At 39.8% G+C, this 22,929-nt stretch overlaps 1 protein-coding gene across 2 annotated transcripts in view; it reads left to right on the forward strand.

The window, feature by feature from the left end:
- Nucleotides 1-2,845: 2,845 nt before the first annotated feature.
- lrrfip1b (leucine rich repeat (in FLII) interacting protein 1b) overlaps nt 2,846-22,929 on the forward strand; it is a 53,824-nt gene continuing 33,740 nt past the window's right edge. For both annotated transcript variants that reach the window (XM_066664387.1, XM_066664386.1), the window contains exon 1: nt 2,846-3,482. In XM_066664387.1, the coding sequence (XP_066520484.1) occupies nt 3,393-3,482 (90 nt within the window). In that variant the 5' untranslated portion in view covers nt 2,846-3,392. The remainder of the gene's footprint in view (nt 3,483-22,929) is intronic.

Below are 22,929 nucleotides of genomic sequence, written 5' to 3' on the forward strand. Positions count from 1 at the left end.
GCCCAAAAGTGTCATGACTAGCCAATGGGTAAGATGTGATTTTACTCAAAATGTTTGCGCATGTGCTGAGCAATCAACTGAGCAAGAAGTTGTTTAAATTGTAACTACACAGTAGAGACTGCAGGGGGAGCCAATGTAACGTGTACACAAGCAATGCTTTACTGGATTAAATGATCAAACCGAGACCCTGCTGTTGGTGAGCATCCAACACGGAGGAAATTTTGATTATAACTGCTTATACCGTTCAGGGTCGTGGTGGGTCAGCAGCCTATCTAAAATCGCAGGGCACAAGGCAGGAACACACCCTGGTCAGGGCGCCAGTCCATCACAGCGTACAATGTACTCTACTCACACAGTCGCTCATACGCTAACACCTGTCGACAGTTTAGCATGTTTTTGGACTATGGGAGGAAACCGGAGCACAAGATTGTATGCAGGGTTGGTACCGAATTTCCTCTCTCTGTTCCACTAAAAGAGAATGAGCAAGCTGAGGCATTAGGGTCTGGCTCACAGCCAGTATCCCAGTTCTTCCAAAACAAGTGTTCGATTGCGCTGAGGTCAAGTTCTGACCTCACAAATGCAAAACACCCTTCGTTATTAATTTTATGGTGTTTGTGCACAGGGAGGTGGCTGGTCTGTGTTTGTGTCACTCTCCTATCTTGGCATTATATAATGTATAGAGTCTTATTGAAACTGTGGAGGTAACTGGGTGAAGACATGGAACTATATTGTTGAGCATTTGTTGTTCTGAGACAGTTTTGTTTTCAGTGGCATTCTGGTCATTCTCTTGACCTTTATCACTGGTCAGTTTCTGGCAAAAGGATGTTATTCGTTTGGATTTTTGGTTATGGGACTATACTCTCAGCCAAATATAATAATACTACTAATATTAGGGTGACCAGACGTCCTCTTTTACCCGGACATGTCCTCTTTTTTAGACTTAAAAAATGTCCGGGCGGAATTTCACTAACTTCCGGGATTTTGTTTTTCTAGAGCGTACATAGAATTTCGAGAAGCGTTTCGTTCACAAACTAGTCCCGCCCTCCCCTACTCCGATTGGTTCGCTTGAGTGAGAATGGGGCGTGGTGAAGTAGCCTAAAATCTTCTGATTGGACGGTCTGACTGTAGAGCTACCGTTATTGGTCGATAACCTTCTCTCTACACATTTAATTGGTCAGCCCCCCCCACCCCCCGGGAGACATGTTCTCTTTTTCACCATCTCAGATCTGGTCAAACTAATAATAATTTAAATGTAAGAGAGAGAGAGAAAGAGAAATAAAATCTAGGAACACTGCTGTGTGTGATCCACTTTTGCTGCACACAAAGCAACCTGTGATCACATCCTAATGTCACATCAGATCTAAGTGGTTGTCCTGTATAGAGAGGCGAAAATGGGCCAGAATGTACTGGACTGTTCCAGTAGCACAAGTCAAGACCAGAAGGGGTTATAGTTCAGATCTCACAAATGTAATATTATAATTTTCAAAGAAAATATGTCTCTAGTTTTCAAGTAAGTGTGAAGCAAGGCGACAAACTGTCACAAAAATCACATTTCAGTGCATTAGCATATGAATTTGTTAATCTGGACCTCCTAACAACCCAAAAACTGGTCAATTTATTGTGAGCTGCCTAAGTCAGTAAAGAGTACAGAGTAAACAGTGAGAAAAGGAGAATGTAGAAGAAAAAGAACAGAGCAAACTGTTTAGACAGTGGGAGAACAGTGTTTTGTTGTTTGATCCTTGTAGTATTTTGACTAATCACACAAACATACTTTGGAGAAAAGTGGTAAAATATTTCCTCTTTTTTTACTCCCTTACATGTTTAGCCAAATTGTTCTACAGCTGTGACCCTTCAGTCACATAAAGTGAGCTTTTAACATGAAAACAGCATGAAACCCTCATGGTTGGTAATGTTTATATTAATAAAATCAGCAATTTAATTTTGATATCAATTCTGTGTATATTATCTTTCTTTATTGGAATTTTCCATTCCACCTCAAAAAATTATCCATTTAAAACATTCTGTGCTGTACAGGCTTTTCAGAGGATAGATTTTAATTAGACAAATGAGATAGGGCTCCGCCAGGATGGCCATTTCCACTGCTGGCTGTAGGGTCATGACCTCTGATCAATGTAGTTAAGAAAAACTGGATCCCCTCCAATAAAAAATACCTTTTTTAAACATATCTGTGTGGAGATTTTGAAGCTAGAAAATGTATCATGTGCTTAGATAACAGCAGACAAGCTATCAGCCCCATGGCTGTGTATTTTCGTCCTTGTCAAATGGGCATTTTCAGACAGCCAGGGTTGCTTACGTCATAAATGTAAACAACTAATCCTGTTAGTTTGCAGGGAGGGCCTGCAGGAGAGCACAGGAAGGGTAAGTGGAGACATAGGCAGGGACTGAGAGCCATATTCATAGATCTGCACGTACTGAATGAAGGTGAAGGTGTACAGTTGTATCTAAGCCACTTTTTAAATCATTTTTTTGGATTACCTGTATCATTCTGATTAATCCATAACCTGAGGGGGACTTTAACAAATAACAAAATCTATAACAAGGACAAATATATTAGAATGCATATAAATGATAAGATAATATGCAAGGTGTGTATGTTTATGTAAGGCTTGTATGTTTATTTAATGAAGGGCCCTATGAGTGTGGTCAAGCAGATAGACAGGGAAGCAGGCTAGATGTAAGCGAAAGCCTGAATGAGATTCTTTGACCTTGTTTAAGAGCTCGCTGGCTCCTTAATGAGATCAGAGGAGGAGCGGGATATTAAAGGCAATGAAGAAGGCCGGGGGAGGTGCAATGTGCCTAAAATCCAGAGAGGGAGAGGGAGCGACTGACTGACTCCCGTCTGGGGCCCCGCCCCCCTCACAAGCCGCATCCACACAGCAGCGCCGCCGAGGCTGTGACTGGGCTGCGGGCGGATCGCGTCCAGGGCTCGAGCTACTCATGCGGCCTCCGCTGCGTCCACAAAACCAAACCCAATATAAACAAAACTCTCTACAAATTTGACCTCTTCGACTACAAACCCGAGACAGAGAACCGGCACAGCCCGAGAGGATGAACCGTCGCCGTTACAGGAATATCAACAGCCTGTCGTTATTATGGCGGTTTAGCGAAGTGTCGGTATCTTTTCGGCGCTATGTGGGGACTCACTGAGGGGCTTTTCCTGCTCGAGACTCTGGTTATGAGTGATGTGGCTTCGAGGAGAATGTCCAGTTGACGGTTCCGCTCCTTGGCGGAGGGAAAAATAGAACCGCGTGTTTGGAATAATTTGACTTTCTTGAAGCTCCAGAGGAGTTAACCCATTTGTTGCTGTTTTCTGGACTGTAGAGTAACTAGGTGCTTTTATTTACGCTGTGGAAGCTGTAGTTTATATTAAAATGAGCACTCAGGTGACGGGGAGGAAGAGGATCCCGAACAGGGAGAAACTGACGGCGGAGGATGATGCTCTGAGTCAAATAGCTCGAGAGGTAAGTCGGCGGGATTAGAAATAATGTATGAATAATGTAAATAGTATGGTAATACCAGTCTGTGCAGCCTGTAAAATGACATTCAACAGCGGCATACTGCGCAAAACAACTCGTATCCCTAACGGTATCTTAGTAAATACTCGTTTTTAACATGACTAGTCTTTGGTGTACAGCTCTGGAAAACCTGACCGGATTTGAGTCAGCGAATGACGCTGCAGTAGCCTTTCGTACGGGAAAATTATTAAAGATTTTATAGCAGGAACCTTTTTCATCGCCAAATAACAACGCCTCATTGTTATTCCCCACGTAATTCAAAGGACATTGTTATTTATCGTTGACCGACATGAGTGGTCACGTCAAAGGCGGAGCTCAATGACTAAATTAGTGAAGACGGGGGCAGTACCGATATGAAAATAGTAGGGCGATGTCGATTCGATTTACGTAACACCTAACGCTACATATCTACCGATATCGATATATACATATAGTTTTAGAAATGTGGTCTAGGTTTGATGGAATTAGCATTACTGAGAAACTGAACACACTCCCTTTTGATATCAATAGTCATATAATGTATAAATTGCAGATATCCTGACCTGACCTATATATATATATATGTCCCTGTAGTGTAAAAAAAATATTTGTGTGTTATGAAAAGTTTGCTTTTTGTTATTCTCAGCTACAGCCGCCCACACCTAGTGAGAGAGCAATATTTATTGTGTGTAAACCTGGCCACACTGACAAGATTTTGCAAAATGCATTCTGATTGGCTTTCTGCATATTCGCGTATACTCCTTTTCAAGTCATGCCAGAGTTGGACGCTTGTGATTGGTCATTTTGCATGTGCTGAATTTACTTTTCCTGCAATTGTAAGCAGTTCCTGGCCACATTTGTTAGGCGAAAGTACCAGACTCTCCCTTGAAAGTCAGACAGCGTGAGACTTACCTTTTTAGGAGAGAGAAGAAACTTGTTTTGGATGCTGATATGCTGGTCAGCCAACTTTACCCGGATACAGCAGCACCAGCCTAACATGGAATTCATGCTGACTTTTGCTGGGGCATTTGTTAGCAAAGGAATGCAATAAATCCATGATCAATATAGGTTTGCAATAGTAGTCATGTCAAACACATATGTACATATGCATGCAACTATCTGCTGATACTGATACGACTCCAATCATGATCAGTGTGCCTCCCTATTAAATAGACTGTATGCAGATCTCACACAGAGGTGTCTGCAAAGCTCTGTGACGCATTTGGAGAGGAAGACCAGACTGCTGATGTCAGATCCTCCACATCACACCCAGTCAATGACTTAAGCAGCCTGAGCTTCAAAGCTTAGAGCTCAGTGGTTGCCGTTCATTCGCTTTAGGAATAATGAGTCACATTTGGAGGGAAGCACTCATGGCTTGTTTTCACACAGGCAACATATCCTCCACCTTACATCACAAGACGTTTATTTGAATAGAGCACATCCCTGGGAAAGTCATATCATTTTTATATTTTGTATGGAATTTTTCCATTCTTTATTTAATAAAATAGGGGTCTGTTCCTTTAACAATTTATCGCTACAATACAATATAATACTATATATTCATGTTAATAGACTATTTAATGTGCACTAATTTCTGACACAGGTATTTAACTGTGCACGCAGAGTTTACAGTCTCTTCAAAAAAGGTTGCTAATATAATAGGACACTGTAGTAGCCACAGCCTAGCCTAAGACCGCGATTCTCAATGCCAAGCATTGAATAGAGGTATAAAACTGGGCTATATAGCAGTAGAACTATGTTTTCCAGTGTGATGGAGCTCCTTCCAATAACATAGGGTTGAGTTGGAATTATTGCTGGGCGATATGAGCGTACATTTTACCACAATTACGATTAATAAATGATTGTTTTTGTATTTTTGACCCTCATAGTTCAGTGACGAGGCTTGTACTGTAAATATGCTCCAGTAATAAATATGGGATGTTTTTTTCTAATGTTGGTGGGACCTTGTTCTTCTCATTCTTCGAGCACTGTTTATATTTGGCGTGTGATTGTGCTTTGGTCGCTAAGACTGTTTTTTTTCTCATCATTTACATTTGAGTTCTTTTTGTTCAGTGTCGTTTTAATTATAGTCAAAACACAGCACCTTCAAACCAGAGACGCTGTTTTGTTTTTGTTTCTTTTCCTCTCTCTTGGTATGAGCTTTTTGAGTCGCTTGGTCAGCCTCAGAGTTTAGGTTGCTTCCATGTGGCAGATGGGCACAGAATCATGTGGTTACAGCTGGGTAGCGTGGTATTAAAGGGACAGTACATGAACACACAGTGGGGACACAACAGAATACAAGTAAGCGATATAGACAAGATAATGTTGATTGGAAGTTCTGAAATGTTGATTTTGATTAATTGTCCAGCGCTAGATGGAATGGTATTTGTAATCCAGAGCTAATAATCCAACATTAGTACCAGGCCTTTGGCTGAATGCAATAAAACCTTCACAGCACTATTCTAATATATACAGTGGTGTGAAAAGGTGTTTTCTTATTTTTTTGCTTATATGTTTATTACTCTTAAATGTTTCAGATCATCAAAAAACTTTAATATTAGTCTAAGACAATACAAGTAAACACAAATGCAGTTTTTAAAGGTTTTTATTATTAAGGTGGGGGTTAGGGTTGGCATGGCCCTTTGTGAAAAAGTGTTTTCCACCCCAGTTAAAACATAACTGTGGTTTATCACACCTGAGTTCAATGTGTCTAGCCACACCTGATTACTGTCACACCTGTGAATCACTTAAATAGGACCTGCCTGACAAAGCGAAGTACACTAAAAGATCCTTAAAAGCTAGACATTATGCCAAGATCCAAAGAAATTAATTGAGATCTGTCAGTCTGGAAAAGGTTATAAAGCCATTTCTAAAGTTTTGGGACTCCAGCGAACCACAGTGAGAGCCATTATCCACAAATAGCAAAAACGTGGAACAGTGGTGAACCTTCCCAGGAGTGGCCGGCCAACTAAAATTACCCCAAGAGCGCAGCGACGACTCATCCAAGAGGTCACAAGACACCACAACAACATCCAAAGAACTGCAGGCTTCACTTGCCTCAGTCAGCGTTCATGACTTCACCATAAGAAAGAGACTGGCAAAAATGGCCTGCATGGCATAGTGCCAAGATGAAAACCACTGCTGAGCAAAAAGAACATTTTAGCTCATCTCAATTTGGCCAGAAAACATCTTGATGATCCCCAAGACTTTTGAAAGGTGTGTGTCCCATTACATTTGATGTAAAAGTAACACCGCATTTCAGAAAAAGAACATCATACCTACAGTAAAATGTGGTGGTGGTAGTGTGATGTTCTTCAGGAAATGGAAGATTTGCTGTGATAAATGGAACCATGAATTCCGCTGTCTAACAAAAAATCTTGAAGGAGAATGCCCGGCCATCTGTTCGTGACCTCAAGCTGAAAAGAACTTGGGTTCTGCAGCAGGACAATGATCCAAAGCACATCAGCAAGTCCACCTCTGAATTCCACAAAGTGAAGACTTCGGAGCGGCCTAGTCAAAGTCCTGACCTGAATCCTATTGACATGCTGTGGCATGACCTTAAAAAGGCAGTTCATGCTCGAAATCCCTCCAATGTTAATTACAACAATTCTGCAAAGATGAGTGGGCCAAAATTCCTCCACAGCGCTGTGAAAGACTCATTGCAAGTTACTGCAAACACTTGATTGCAGTTGTTACTGCTAAGGGTGGCCCAACCAGTTATTAGCTTTAGGGGGCAAACACTTTCACACAGGGCCATGTAGGTTTGGATTTTTTTTTTCATTTTAATAATAAAATCCTTGATTTAAAAACTGCATTTTGTGTTTACTTGTGTTGTCTTTGACCAATGTTTACATTTGTTTGATGATCTGAAACATTTAAGAGTGACAAACACCACTGTAGATTGCAGTCTTTGTCATGTTTTCATTCAAAGTATTTGTAATTATTGTTTCAATTATTTTTTTATTTTTGTAGTCAGGTTTATTTTTAATCATTCTCTCATCATTGTTTTCATAGCCATAAAAAGAAAGGAATATTTTTGGGTTCCATTCATGTTTTTGAGAATAACCACATTTTGGCCAGCTATGCCCCTGACCCTCTCTGAACTCTAAGGTCTGTTGACCACATCTGGAAAGTGTTTCCTTGGTGTTAAATCCACATATCGATTTCATACTTTAGCTTCTGCATTTGCACAGCTTGTCCTCTGTGTTGTCCCTTTGATGTAGTGTTACTTCACCCTAACAAGCAACTTAGCTACTGGTCAACTTAAGATCTGTATGGAACCATTTAAGGAAATGGGAGTGTTCCAAAAGGCTGAAGGAAGAAGTTACAGTAACTTGTACATCATGTGCCCTCCGGTTTTTAGTGTCCTCATAAGGCTTCAGGGTTCTCTTTCCAAGGATGAGTCAGACTCCTGGGCTGCAGAGGAGACATTCTAAACTACATTTTTGCCTACACTCACTAAAACTGATGTCTCAAGCAAAGGCAAACCAGACCCAAAAATAAGATACGCATTGACAATTCTTCATTCAGCTATGTACTGAAGAGTTATTTAAATGTGTCTTGGCTGAGGCACATGGTCGTAGGGGAACTTTGGTATTGGTATAGAACTTTTAAACCGCATGGCAATCCCATAAATTCTGAAAATCATGCACTTTTAATCTAAAGGTTTGTAGCCTTCCATTTATCCAACATGGTGGATATTGCTAGGTAGTTAGTCCTGTTTTACAGACTATAGTTTATACTATATTTTATTACTATATAGTTTTTGAGAGTATAGTATAGATTGTGGAGGATTAATGCCATGCCAAATCATCCCAAAGTCACTGAATGCTGCTAGACCAATTTGGAGGGTGCACAGTAATACACCTTTATAGCTAAAGCTTGGTAAGCTTTGGCTCATGTGAAGATGCCTTCCATTTCACCCCTTACAGAGCATCCCATTTTGTTGCATACTTTTCTATCCAGATTATACAAGGTGCACAGTAGAAGTGGAACATTATATATTTTAAAATATGTCATTTAAAGATATTGTTTTAATAACCATCCACAGTATTGTTTAACTAAAAGTTACTATGTATGTTCGGTGTGTTTGGGGAAATGGCAGATTTTCTGGAGGAAATATGTAATTGGAGGGAACGTGCAGAAGAGCATGCCCCATTTGTGAGCTCTGGGTCCTGCTCTCAAGCTTCATGCCTCACAACCGAGCTCCTGGTTCTGTTAAACTGGTTCTGTTGCTGTGCCGACAGCTTGTCCTGATTGAGCGAACGCCATTGCCAGCAAAGTGCTGGAAACCAAAGTGTGGCTGTGGAACTACACAATCTGACAGAGTTTATAGCTCTTTGACTGCGATGCACTTTTCTGGCGATGGCGTCCGCTCCATCAAGACAAGCTGCTGGCTCAAGCATGCACATAAGTAATGTTAACAATGGTGAAATTAACTTCTTTCACCCCGAGCTCCTTAATTACATTTCCTGTTCCACTTTAAATGTTACTGCAGCTGCTTTCTGTGTTTTAACACTGAGAAAAGCGCATGTAAATAAAACACTGTGTAAACGTAGGGAATATAAAGGAAAATGCACAGCAACAGAACCAGTTTAATTTAAAGCACAATTTAAGGTGGAACTGAACATCAGACTAAGAACCTGGTGAATAAGGAGCTTATTGAGATTCGTTACTGGCTCACTGCAGCTTTGTCTTAAAGGAGTGGGCGCCTTCACCAGCAAAGTGCTGGGAAGCTAAAGTGTGGCTGTGGAACACACTCTGACAGAGTTTATAGCTCTTTTACTACGACTGGTGCTGAATATGTCTAAAAGAGCTAAAAGTGTCACTAATGTAAATGTTTTACACTGAATGTTGCATATCATGTGAGTGTTCAGTTGATATTTCTCATAGTCAACAGTGAGGAAGGTCTTCTGCTTTCAGTGCTATGCTGTCAGTCATTATACCACGCCCCTCTCTGCTGATGTCCCGCCTCCCACGCTAGATCAGGGCCAAAAATCTGAAAAACAAGGATCTGAAAATAGGGGAAAAAAAGGATTTAAAAGTGAAAATAAGATCTGTGACCGAAAAAAAGTTATGACACTAAAAAATAAGATCTGAATCTGAAAGCATATGTTCTGCAACTGAAAAATATAAGCCTTTAAATATCAAAATATATAGGAAATTGAAAAATGAAAATCGCAGTAGAACCCTTTTGTCTTCATTTGACTTTTCAAACTACCAAGTCTAACAAGTAAATACTATGTAATGCAGCTTTAATAGGTGAGGTCAAACAGATTCCACAGTCTGTTAACTTTTTTTTTTTGTACTGGTGATAATGAAGATGATAAATCAGTGGCAATATTCAAGTGGCATGTGAGCAGCTGAAGTCAAAGCTCTGCATTCATTTGCAAAATAATTGTTGGCCCTAACTGAGATTCCAGGAATGCCCTTAAAGCCTGTCATAAAGGAGGCTTTCAGAGAATGCTTACAACTTAGTTTTATTAGGTTAGCGAAGTACATTCAGGCTAAATCTCGTCACCCTTAGAGGGGCTCAGCATGGCTGTGCAAAAAAGACTGTACTATCCCCGTCATGTTGCTTCATCCTTTTGTCCTCAGGACAGACTTGGACTATTTGCTGTAACTTGAAAAACAGATTTGACCTACCAGAGCCCCTATAACTGCTCTATATGTACTGAGCTGACACATGAATGAGGTTTAAGAAATTCCTGCCCACAGCTGATTTGCCATGACTGCTTTTTGCCGTCCTGAAACATGACCACTTTTATTTCCTCAGTTTGTTTACAGATATAGTGGGCCTTTGTTTCAAACTGACTTCAGAATGGAGTGTGCCTGTCCTCATAATGGAAGTTATGTAAATGCTTTTCCCATCCTTATAGACCAAACTTGCATTACGTAAGCTTTAGAAGGTTCTTGCATTATGCTTAAGGGAGTTAGCAATATGGCATCAATATTTACATTTATTTTGTCTTTTGTATTTCCCCCCATATTTCTCCCCCCTATATAGTCATTGCCCGTTCTGTTTGAAATGACTACAGCGGTCACATGATTTTATCAAGTTGATGAAGTATGAGGCACATGCTAGCACTTACTTCCTCAGAAATATGTAAAGTCAGCTAGTTCTTGTTTTTGAAGTGCTGCTCACAAAATGCCACTGGTCTTTAAAAAAAAACAAAAAAAAAAAAGCTTAATTGCCCAGGTCTGTTATGTTAGCTAAAAGATTATCATCATTTTCTTTACTGGCAAAAGTAGAAAAAAATATCTCCAATCTATTAAAATTATATTGGAACTTAGGGCCTGCAACAGACATAACGTTGGGACAGAGGCACGTTTACCATTGTTACCATGCCTTTCTTTTATATTACACTTTTTGATACAAGACTTAAGTGGTTTAATGGTTTGTGGTCACCACTGTCTGCTTCTCTTCTTTGGCAGGTCAGTGAAGAACACACACATTGTGCCTACAAATCCATGTTGTAATAGCATTTACAAAATGTACCTACTTTTCTGGAAAGGGGTTAGTAACAAAATCCAAAGTGAGACTGAACTATTTGTAGCTAGCTTAACAAGAAGGCCCAGTGACAAACATTTGGAGCAGTGAAGCATTGCCGTGTTTACCCTGTGCTAACATATCCAGATCATCTCTCAAAGAGCTTGACTAATCGCATGTCATCAGAAATAAACCCTGCACTTTTGGGGACCTCCACTGTAGTTCCTTACCTTATTGTTTCTAGTTCTTTTATTGCTATGTAAATCTGCCTGATTCTCTCAGAAGAAAGAACCCCCAGATGTTAAGCCTGGACATGTAATTTGTTTAGAATCCTGCAACTGCTGGAGAACTGTCCTGATGCTCTCCAGCACTTGTGGTGCACTCTCACTAATGATGTTTCTCTGTCTTCTGCTCATGCCCTGTTCTTTTGTTTTGGAATGGCGAGGCCTCTTTGCTAGTGTGGTTGAAATGTTCAGAAAATTTCTGAAAGATAAACATAGAGACGGTCCCTCTCCTGTGTTTATATCGAAGCTAGGTCCTTGCCTCACGCCCCAGAGCCAGAAAAGAAGGGCCCGAAGTGAGTAACGGCTGGAGCTGGTTTGGGACATTGCTGTAGAAATTGCTGCAATTTATAACCCCCTTCAGCCATGTTTACTGCATTGCAGGCAGATGGAGCTGGCTGCAGGATTTTTTTTTCCAAATGTTTGTCTTCAGAGTGAAGGAGAAGGGGAAAAAATAAGAAAATGAACAGTTTACATGTGCCTAAACATTCATGCTGTTCAGGTATGGTCAAAGTGATGAATGGACCCAGGTATTTTAATTGATTTGTTTAGATATAGTCCGTATGCATTATATGTGCTAAAGTTTGCCCAAACAGCTTGTTTAATCTCCTTTAATCTCCTAAAAACCTGGAATGAAATGGCATGCTCTGGAATAGTAATCCATGAGCCTAAGCATAACATAACTAATACTATGTGCCAGATAGAGGGGAGTAATAAGGGCTGTCATGATCATAATATTTTAGCTGATTATTAATTGTCAAATAAGTCAGTATTTAAAATTCAAAATTGAATTCAATAATTGTTTCACTTAAAGGCAACATAAACGATTCTGGAGAACTATACTTTTCACGGCAATACAAATTCCCACTTGTGTTTGTTTATGTTCAGAAGCCCTGCATATTTTCAGGTGGTTTGAGTAAGAAGCCAACTACCTTGTTTGTGGTTGAAGTTGAACTTGTCTGTAAGTTTTTATTCACTGTTTAAATCCGCTGTCTGGTATTCTAGCACTTCCAGTATGTGTTTACTTCTGTTTCACCTTAAGTAATACATCTGAAACAACAAAAAATGCTCAGTGTTACCCACCTATAGAGCAGGAACAGAGCAACATCATCCCTTTTTTTGTCTTTCAACGTTCAGAGATTTTGCTACTGTCCACAGTACTGAGCAAGGGCTGTGTATAAACACCAAACATTTTTCCAGCAAGCAAACAGACCATAGTGCTAGCAAATGGTGAGGAAACATTTATAAAAAGTTTATTGGATTAAAATCATGAACCTCCCCTTTAAATCTTTGTGATTATTTATATTTAATTAAGCCTTTTAAAATTTATTTCTACATGCAACAGCATTTGTTTAGATCATTTTTAAAATGTATTTATTCCCTGGAGACTTCCCAAAATCACAAGGCTTGTGTCCATGACTGAGAATTACACACTTATACATTAATTTACACTCACACTAGTGAGCAGTTTCTGCTAATCCACTTACCAGCGTGTGTTTTAGACTGTGTGTGTAAAGTAGAGCATCCAGTGATAACACATGGAGACACAAGGAAAACATACAAAACCTCACAGTCACCGGAGGTGAGATTTTAATGCAGATCCCATTATAGAATTGTATGGCAGCGACCCTATTCATTGACACCATGCTGTTTTTTTTGATGGTACTACAGTATATATATAGAAACAGGTAAAATTATTTAAAAGCTGCAATTATGATTTTGAAGAGTTGTGGGGTGAGTTGTTGTGGGGCTGGAGGGTGTGTACACAGAATAATTGATGGCTGCACAGGGGAAACAAACTCCCTTTAAAACCCTTCACATCAGGGGATGTTTTAAACAAGCAGAGGTCTGTTAGCTTTTGGCTATGTAGCAATGTTACAGGAGAGTCATGAACATTAGTCATGAAAGGCTCAAGAAGGAGAACAACAAATCACAATCAAATGTGCTCCGTATTGCAACACTTTAGTGCTGTAAACTGTATTCTAGGGAGATGTATTACTTCAAGAAACATACTTGTTTTTAATGAAGTACACCAGCAGCTAAGCTAATTTAGCTAATATAGTCCAAAGAGTTCCTTTGTTGACAAAGCTACATTTCCTGTCAGTTAAGGTTTAAGTGTTTATGGTATGCTTTTTATCATGGGTACTGACCTTATGAAGGGTTAAAATAGACCCCCCCCCCCAGTGGAATGCTAATGAAAACATTGTTTTCTAGCCTGAAATTAATTTAGCAGTACAGTTTACATGGGTCAGAGAAAGATAGGGAAAAGAGTTGTGCAGTAAAGCGTTAGACCTTGCTATTTATGTATCCTTTAGCATTAGCATGTCAGAACAGTCAAGTGTTACCTTTGTAAGATGTGGAATTACAGACGAACTGTTAATATACATTGTGTAAATGACTTCTTTATATTTTTTTGAGACGATTTATGGAGGTATGCTTGTAGAGAAGATTATTTTTAATTTAAGGGTAGCTTCTAGTACCTAATTAAAGTTCTATTTTGTGGTATTTATCGGTTTTATAATTAAAATAAAAATTTATTGTAATGGTGAAGAATGCTGGCTGTTGGAAACTCACACTATTAGATCTGAGTCTTTAATCATGAACCACTAATACTTTCTCCCGAGAGCCTAACTGCTAAGCTTGTTTAATTTGACATTATCATCATGAATGATATATGAGAGGTTCTGGAGTACATACATTACTCCAACTAATCTCAAAGGTATCGTATGGCACCCCATCGCTCTAGACATAAATCCACAGCTTGAAAGCCTGTGGGGAGGGTATATCTTCGAAAACACATTTGATATTAAGCTCATGTGCAGCTGCTCCGGAATGTCTCCTTTTCATTACACGCTTTTCTATTTTACAGGCTGTGTCCAGAACTAAATGCCTATGTCCACAATGTGTGCACCTTATAGTAACCAAATCAACTACTTTATAATAGGTTAGCATTTTAATTTAACATATAAAAAAACATGAAATCCATATGAATTAAGACAACGTAAGATTTTTACATTAATCTGTTTTATTCAGAAGCTGTGGGAACTTTTTCTTTTAATACTGGATTAGCCTATATTGCCAGAAAGAAGCAGAAACTGCATCTCGTCATGATCTAAATTTAACGTTTGCCTTAGTCATAGCATGTGGAGCTCAGTGGAACATTTGACTAAATTCACATTCTTTTTGGGGGGGCGCTCACTCATTTTTCCAACTTGTAACTCCCATGGCAGGAAGTAGACAGCCATTGAGAGAGAGAGAGAGAGAGAGAGAGAGAGAGAGAGAGAGAGAGAGAGAGAGAGAGAGAGAGAGAGAGAGAGAGAGAGAGAGAGAGAGAGAGAGAGAGAGAGAGAGAGAGAGAGAGAGAGAGAGAGAGAGAGAGAGAGAGAGAGAGAGAGAGAGAGAGAGAGAGAGAGAGAGAGAGAGAGATTTTTTGCTGACAGACGGGTGGGAATCGGACTGACCTACTGGATATGGGGAACAGCTGTCAGAAATGGAGTGAAAGAGAGAGAGATAGAGAGTGAGAGAGCATGTTTAGCCCAAGCCCACTGTTGCTGAAGAGGACTGGCCAGTTTCTACCCACTGACCTGCATCTGTTAAGCCTCTAGCCAGCGTCAACAACATCCTACGCTAATCACCCATCCAGGAAACGGCCTAATGTCCATCTCTTTGGCAGGCAACCCATTACTCTGTTTAGCTTATTGGACACATGCAATGTTTCCACCGGCTCCTTGTCACTTTAGGTTGTTTGTGAGAACAGGGGTAGGTGATCTGAAATGAAACTTGTAACACATTCTGGACTTTAAAATGAATAGCAATTTCCACTAACGAGAACAGACCCCTATCTCTCTGAATGAAGACAGACCCTTTTAATATATTTTACTAATAATGTGAAATCACTGGTAAAATCGGACAAAAACCAAACAAACATTTTGCGTTCGCACAAATTACGCACAAAAATGTTATTTTTTTCTGTTTTTCCTGGCTGCACACAGCACATATTGACAAAGGCAGGGCAGATTTTGTAGCCTGGACCTTTAGCAGGGACGAGTTTTGCTATTTTTATTGAAGGGTGGGACTTCCCATGTAAACAGACTTATTGAAGTTACAAGTTTTCCCATTCTTATTTCAACAAGTGACCTTTGTTCACCTTAACCTCTCTGGAGACACTCAAATAACTTGAAGGACCTCAGCTAGTGAACAACACTGCTGGTTATTTTCACCCTCAGCTATACACTGTGTAACCTGAGAAATATTCTAATCAAACTGATCATGCCAGTCAACTTTATACCACCAGTGTACCTCTGCCCTGTTTAGAAAATGCCAGGAAACGTTTGTGAATGTTTCTTTCTTGGTACACATGCATTGTCCATAGAATATTTGGCCTTTTACTAGTGTGTGTGTGTGTGTGAGAGAGAGAGATTGGGGTTTGGGGGGATTGCAGTAAGCCTGCGATTAAGTTGCTGGGTAGACTAAGATGCTGAGGCGGGAGGAAGTGATGCATTATGGGGCTTCACTGCGTTCTAATAGCAGATTAGTCTGGAACTCTCATGTGGGGGTGGTATTGTGTGTGTGTGTGTGTGTATGTGTGTGTTCATGCATGTTTGCCATGAACTTCTAATCCTATCCACCCCCCACCAACCAGACAGACAGCAGAAATCTTTATCACTATTAGTGCATGCTACATTTAGTCTGACAGTGATGATGAGCAAAGCAGTTTTCACAATCACAGGATGTTTTTATACATCATTCATCAAGACATTTAGGCAGTGCAATTAAGTAAATTTGTAAACAGTAAAAATACATTTTAAATATATTTTGGTTAAAAGTTACCTGTTGTTATTATTAATATTAGGTGCACTAATTATGTGCATTAATTTGGAGATTTTGGGCAACTTCCAACTCACAAATTTTTAACTGTTAAATGAAATAACCCAGTCAGTTTTTTTTGGGGGGGTTACAGAAGTCCAAAAGCATGGGATAAAACGAGTCATTCTGATTTTTCACTGCTTTTTATTTAGTGTTGACACTTTAGCATTGCCACACCTCCTCATCTGAGTATCTCCAATCACAGCACTGGACACGTGTTAAGAGGTTAATGCAACAAAACAAAATAACAAGGAGAAGTAAGAGTATTAATGATATTGGTCTAAAACAAGAATGGGCAGCATGGTGGTGCAGCAGGGAGTGTTGCAGTCACACAGCTCCAGGAACTTTGAGGTTGTGGGTTCAAGTTCCTCTTCAAGTGATTGTCTGTGAGGAGTTTGATGTGTTCTTCCCGTGTCCACGTGGGTTTCCTCCCATGGTCCAAAAACACACGCTGGTAGGCTCCGGACCCACCACAACCCTGAACTGAATAAGCGGTAACAGAAAATAATTGAATGATTGAGTAAAACAAGAATGGAGAATGAAGTGAACCAAGTGAAAATGGCTAAAAACCAGAGATTCTGTTCCTCTTTCCTCATTCCTAGACTCTTGTGGTGAACTGAGCTGTGGCTCATTTGCAATTAAAGGAACTGGCTGTTTAGACACTGTAAGAACGGTTCTATGTTGTTTGGTCCTTGTGGTATTTTGACAAAGCTTTTAACAGACATTTCAGGAACACAGTTTAAAGCACATTAATGCACATTGATTGTAATTTCTGCTAAATGCTCTGTGATTTTGTGCTGCTTCTCCAGTTCACAGGAGTCAAAGTAGGCTCAGAAGTTTCATTCATTAAGGAAATTAGAATCTTAGGGATGCAATGGTCCCATCTCATTTCTTATTTTAACCCCTACCACTTGGGACTGAGTTACAAAGCATAGTCTTTGATATCTTCCCCTACGAAATGGGACAACCCTTCATGAGCCATCAGTACGCAGCTCTGCCAGTCTGCAGTGGTATCAGAGAAGAGGTACAGTGCAGGACTTTCGCTGCTGGACTTTAATTTGGGGGACCTTATGCCTTCAGACCCTTAAATATTCTGTGACCTGAACCTGAATTCTTATTCAGCAGCAAGACATTAACATACTACTAGCAAAGGTTTATGCAAATTATGAAGTAAAGCTTCATAATACATTGAAAATACATTCAACAAAGACAACCCAATGGTTATCGTAATTCTTACATTTGTGGATTTCTTTGGTCATCTGCAAAGCAATGTTGCTGGTGATTCACAAGACATTCACGATACTCCGTTTGGAGAATCCGTCCCATAGGCATAAAGGAGGAGTAGGGCTAAGTGTTTGGGGTAATGTGTGAAATGGGATTGACTCTTAATTTTAGACCTGTATTTACACAGCTCTCTGACTGTGTTAGGGGTCCAGGGTTTTCATGGCTCTAGATAATTTACCTATCAAAAAAGTACTTTACTTTATAAAGTATTGACTTTATATCTTAGATTTATTTCCTAAATTCATGCCATTTGTACTATATCATATTCATTAATGAATTGCCAAAATTAGTTACAATATGCAGTATTTTGATCACAATATGATATGTTCATATTATATATCACTAGCATGTGGTGAAAATGTATCCAGTGGCCCGCTGATGACTGGGTTGGTTAAAGAAACATTACGCCACCAAAAATAACTTATTTACTTTTATGAACTGCTATCAGTGGGCCAGCAGCGCTAACTTATTTGCTTATTTGTCCTGTCTGTTATCAGCCTCTGTGCATGTTTTTCCTCCACACATCACTTCTACATACTTCAGGATTATTTATTCTATAATAGGGAGAAAGAAAATAATAATAATATATAATCTTAATACCCTAAACGTGTCATTGACTGCTATTAAGGCCTGTAGCATTTCAAAGATCTAAACTAGCTCCCAGCTGCACACAGAGTAAACTGTGGCTGTGGACCGCAGTTTTGTTTAGTTTGGATATCCATGCTCTCAACTTAAGCTCAGTCTCCACTGGCCAGAGCGCTTCTAAAAAAGAGCACATACTGGGCTCCTGCCACAACTGACTCACACACTGCCCTTAGCTTCATTTCTGTCTGTGAAAAAAGGAGCAGGACGCTTAGCAAATGTTTCCATGCTCAGAGTTTTGTCACTGAGTCAGTAGCAGGGTTATTTTGAGGCAGAATTGTGGCCTGGTTATTGAATCCCCTAATTGAGAGGAGTGTATTTTAAGCTGTGGCGAAGGCCTGAGAGGAACACACTGGGAAGTGAAGATAATTCACATGTCGTTCCAAAGCCAATCAGTGTGTTATCTCTAAAATGCCGCCGCCCCCACACCCACCGCCTTTTTAACTGCCTCTGTTTTTTTGGCAAGGCTTTACACTAGATGTTGGAACATACTTTACAGATTAAAGGCTTGATGGCAAAGGTATTCCACTCATTCCAGTCATTAATGTAGATATCCCACGCATTCCATAGATATGGATGATGCCCCATTACTCCATAGAAATACCCTACAACCCAGTGCCTTGGGATTTTACACCACTGTTGCCCATATTTAGAAAGGACCATGACCTTAAGCTCATGTGCAGACCGTTGAGGGTCCCACCATTGAATAGCACACAATGGGTGTTGAATTCTCTAATTTTGTGAGTCCATAGCGCCTTGAGACTTTGGTCCATGGTGAAAAGAGTTTTATACAGTCATACTTACATTTACACACATGCACACCCACACACACTCAAGCCGGTTTTCCCTAAACACATGGCTGAGTTTTTTTTTCTGTAAGTGCTTTAATCATTACCTACTGTTCTAAGAAGATTAAAAAAACCTCCAAGTGGTGCCCATTTATCAAAGAGGTGCCATATGAGGCTTTACTGCTCATAGCAGGTAATGGCTGAACAGTATGTGCTGAGTACTGTGGTCCTCAGACTCAGGGGACCAACTAGCTATGAACTTCTGTGCATTTACGAACGACATTTAAATGCAAAGTGAGTTCATCTTAAAGGTTCTCCTATAGCATTGGTTATATATATTGGTTAAATGGTTATATTTTCACATTCAGGGACACTAGACTCTGTTTAAAAAATAAAAATACAAATTAAAAGAAGTAAGAAGAATGAGTAAATTCCTCTGAGTGTTAACTTGTGTTAATGCATTAATATTGACAGCACAAGTAGAAAAATTACAAATATACAGTACCAGTCAAAAGTTTGGACATCATCTCATTAGTCGTTGGTGGAGCTGTGTACCAGACCCACCTCTGCACAATCCAAGTTATGGTCTCAAACACATTAAGAAGGCGAGTGGTTCTACAAATGAACTCCTGACGAGGCCACAGCTGTTCACTGAAAACCATTCCAGGTGACGACCTCATGAAGCTGACTGAGAGAACGCTGAGAGTGCGCAAAGCTGTCTTCAAAGCAAAAGGTGGCTACTTTGAAGAATCTAAAGTATAAAATATATTCTGGTTTGTTTAACAATTTTTTTTGTTTACTATATGTGTTCCTTCATAGTTTTAATGGCTTCCATATTCATTTACAATGTAGAAAAATAAAAACAATGAATGAGAAGATGTGTCCAAACTTTTGACTGGTGCTGTACATTCACAACATGTGGAAAATGGCCCAAAACAAAGCAAACCCTCCCCTGAGTGGACGTGTCCAAACATTTGACTGGTACTGTATGAATATATTTGAACATAACTTTTATAACTCCACCAGTGACCTTGCTAAGTTGACATATTCTGCTTTTAGCACCATCACAACATGATCTCTTTCCTGGCACCAGCCGGAGCTGAGAGTTCCCATTGGTTCCACAGGGAGAACTGCAAGCTCCGTGTCCTGCTCTTGCCAAGGAGCACTAGAACATCTGGCCGGCTGGCGTGAACTGCTCTGTGCGCAGATGCCACCAGTGCCTGCTTTTAGCCAAGGATCTCTCTATCATCTCTCAGAAACACTGCACATCTCCTGTCCCTCTTATGACACTGAGTGGTGGCCTGGTTTTACAGGGAGGTCTTTAAGAAAACCAGAGAGACAACAATAAAGACCAAAAATATAGCTTTCCCAGCAAGGGGAATCAGCCGTAGAAAAAACACATTTTTTTCCCCCTGTCTTTTATTGCAGTCCATCTGACGTGGCTCTGTCTGTGGAGCAGTGATCCGTTCCTGATGGCAGGGAATATCTAAATAATTGGAACCCAGTTATTAACACGAATTTAAACATCTGAAGAAAAAGTAGCTAAAGATGGCACAAAACCACTTTTTCCTTTTCTGGTGCCAGTTTTGGACTACCTTAACTTCTGTACCAATTTTCTAACCATAAAAATGTGTCTCTCTGGCTTTTATGTGTTTATATGCTTGGCAATTTTATTTTATTTTGGTAGTTTTCTTTTTCTGTTCCTCAGTATGCCAAAATACACATCAAAATATTTTGATGGAACCCTAGTGATCTGTTTTCCTTTTAATTGAACACCATCTAAAAGTATCTTACAGGGTATCTTCACCCCGCTGGCTTTAGTTAACCCCACCCCTTGAAATGCTAAAAAATGGGAGGTGCACTTTGCATACACATACTCCTTCGCTCTTGTCTGATATAATATTTATGAAAGCAGCACAGGTGACATCGTCATGGGGTGATAATAATGGTAGACCGATTTACAGAATGTGATCCCAGGGTATGGTGCCACCTCATCCATGCTTATAGAAGAGTTGCAGGTTTCACAGAAAACCACTGTAAAATTCCTGACTGTTAATACTAGTGCCAACTTTTAATTAACATTAAAAATGTTGACCATTACTGTGAATGGAAAAACTAACATATAGCCATTGCCAAGGTTAGTGACAGTCACAGTTGTAGCACATACCATGGGTTTGTTTTGTGTTGCTCTGGAGCCACTGACGACTCCCTGTGGAAGTGAAAATTAAGCTAACTATGGGCTAGCTGTTGCTGAAGCTCTTGTAAACAAACCCCTAACCTCTTTAACACTAATCCTAACATGGCTGTAGAAAAGTGCTGGTTTAGTCATTTTCATGAAAAAAAGAACCCATTCTAGCCAGAATTTAAAAACTCGCCTTCCATTTCACCTTAAATGCTTGCCACTCTATTCCACCTTAAATGGTACAAGAGCTTGGCACTACATTCCACCTTAAATGATGCTGTAATTATAGTGGTTTTATTCCCTGACGTTAAATTGTGAAGAGGTTCTGAGCCTCTTTCCATCTTAAACGTTCATTCCGCCTTAAATGATTTCTGTTCAAACAAACTTTCCTTTATGCTCCAGGAGCTGTTTAAAATAAACCTGTCTCGTAAAAAGTGACGTCAGTTATGTCTGTATAGCAAGTATTTCCAAGGCAAGGCAAGGCAAGTTTATTTATAGAGCACCTTTCATACAGAAGCAATTCAAAGTGCTTTACAGAAAAAAACAAAAAAAAAAACTGTTAAATTAAAAGCCAGAATAAAATCATAAATGTCCAATAAAACAATTACATAAAGAGTAAAATGATTAAAACAATTTAAATGATGAATAAAAGAAAATAAATAAAATGTCGTTACAGAAATAAAAGTGCAGAATATTTTAAACTGAGCTGTAGCTGCTCAAACAGGAATGTTTTAAGTCTTGATTTAAAGGCGTCTAAAGTCGGGGCTCTTCTAATATTCTCTGTCGTCTGGTTCCATTTAAGAGTGGCATAGGAGCTAAACGCTGCCTCTCCATGTTTAGTTTTGACCTAAGGCAGGACTAACCAACTAGTTCCTAAAGATCTGAGAGCTCTGCTCGGCTCATATCTCTGTAGCAGATCTGATAAATACGCTGGTCCTACCCCATTTAGACATTTATAGACCAGTAAAAACACCTTAAAGTCTATTCTGTAACAGACTGCTATCCAGTTTAAGGATTTGAGAATGGGGGTGATGCGATCTCTTCTTTTGCTCCTAGTGAGAAGCTGTTTAATGGTCTTTTTTGGAAGTCCAGCTAAGAGACCATTACAGTAATCAATGCTAGAACTAAAGGCATGGATAAGTTTCTCCAGGTCTGGTTTAGTCAGAAAATCTCTAATCTTACTCATGTTCTTAAGATGGTAAAATGCTGATCTAGTAACCACTTTAATATGAGACTAAAACCAAGATCTGAATCCAAGGTTGCGAGCCAGTTCTTTAGATTTGAGAGCTCTCGAGTCCAGATACGTAGCCAATCTTTGTCTCTCAGTGCTGTTGCCAAATAGCATTATAGTTTTATCTTTATTCAACTGCAGAAAGTTCCATCCAGTTTGTGATGTGTTCAAGGCACTTGCTTAATGAGTCGTTTGGAGACAGGGCCATGTAAGTCTAAGTATCATCTGCATAGCTGTGATAGGACAGCCCATAGTCCTGTAGAATCTGGCCAAGAGGAAGCATATATAAATTAAATAAAAGTGGACCAAGGATAGAGCCCTGAGGGACACCACAGGTCACTGGCATGTTCTCTGAAATATTATTTTCTATTTCAACAAAGTAGTTCCTGCCTTCCAGGTAAGCAACGAACCACGTCAGGACTGCTCCTGAGAGTCCAACCCAGTTTGCGAGTCTATCTAAGAATCATATGGCCAATGGTATCAAAGGCAGCACTAAGGTCAAGAGGTAATAGAAGAGATACCTTTCCAGCCTCTGTATTTATGCGAATGTCATTAATTACATTGATTAGAGCAGTCTCAGCGCTGTGATTAGACCGGAACCTGGAATGGAATTTGTCTAGGCTACAGTTTATAGACAAGAAACTAGTGATT

The sequence above is a fragment of the Hoplias malabaricus genome, chromosome 3, assembly GCF_029633855.1.
Source record: "Hoplias malabaricus isolate fHopMal1 chromosome 3, fHopMal1.hap1, whole genome shotgun sequence".
NCBI lineage: Eukaryota > Metazoa > Chordata > Actinopteri > Characiformes > Erythrinidae > Hoplias > Hoplias malabaricus.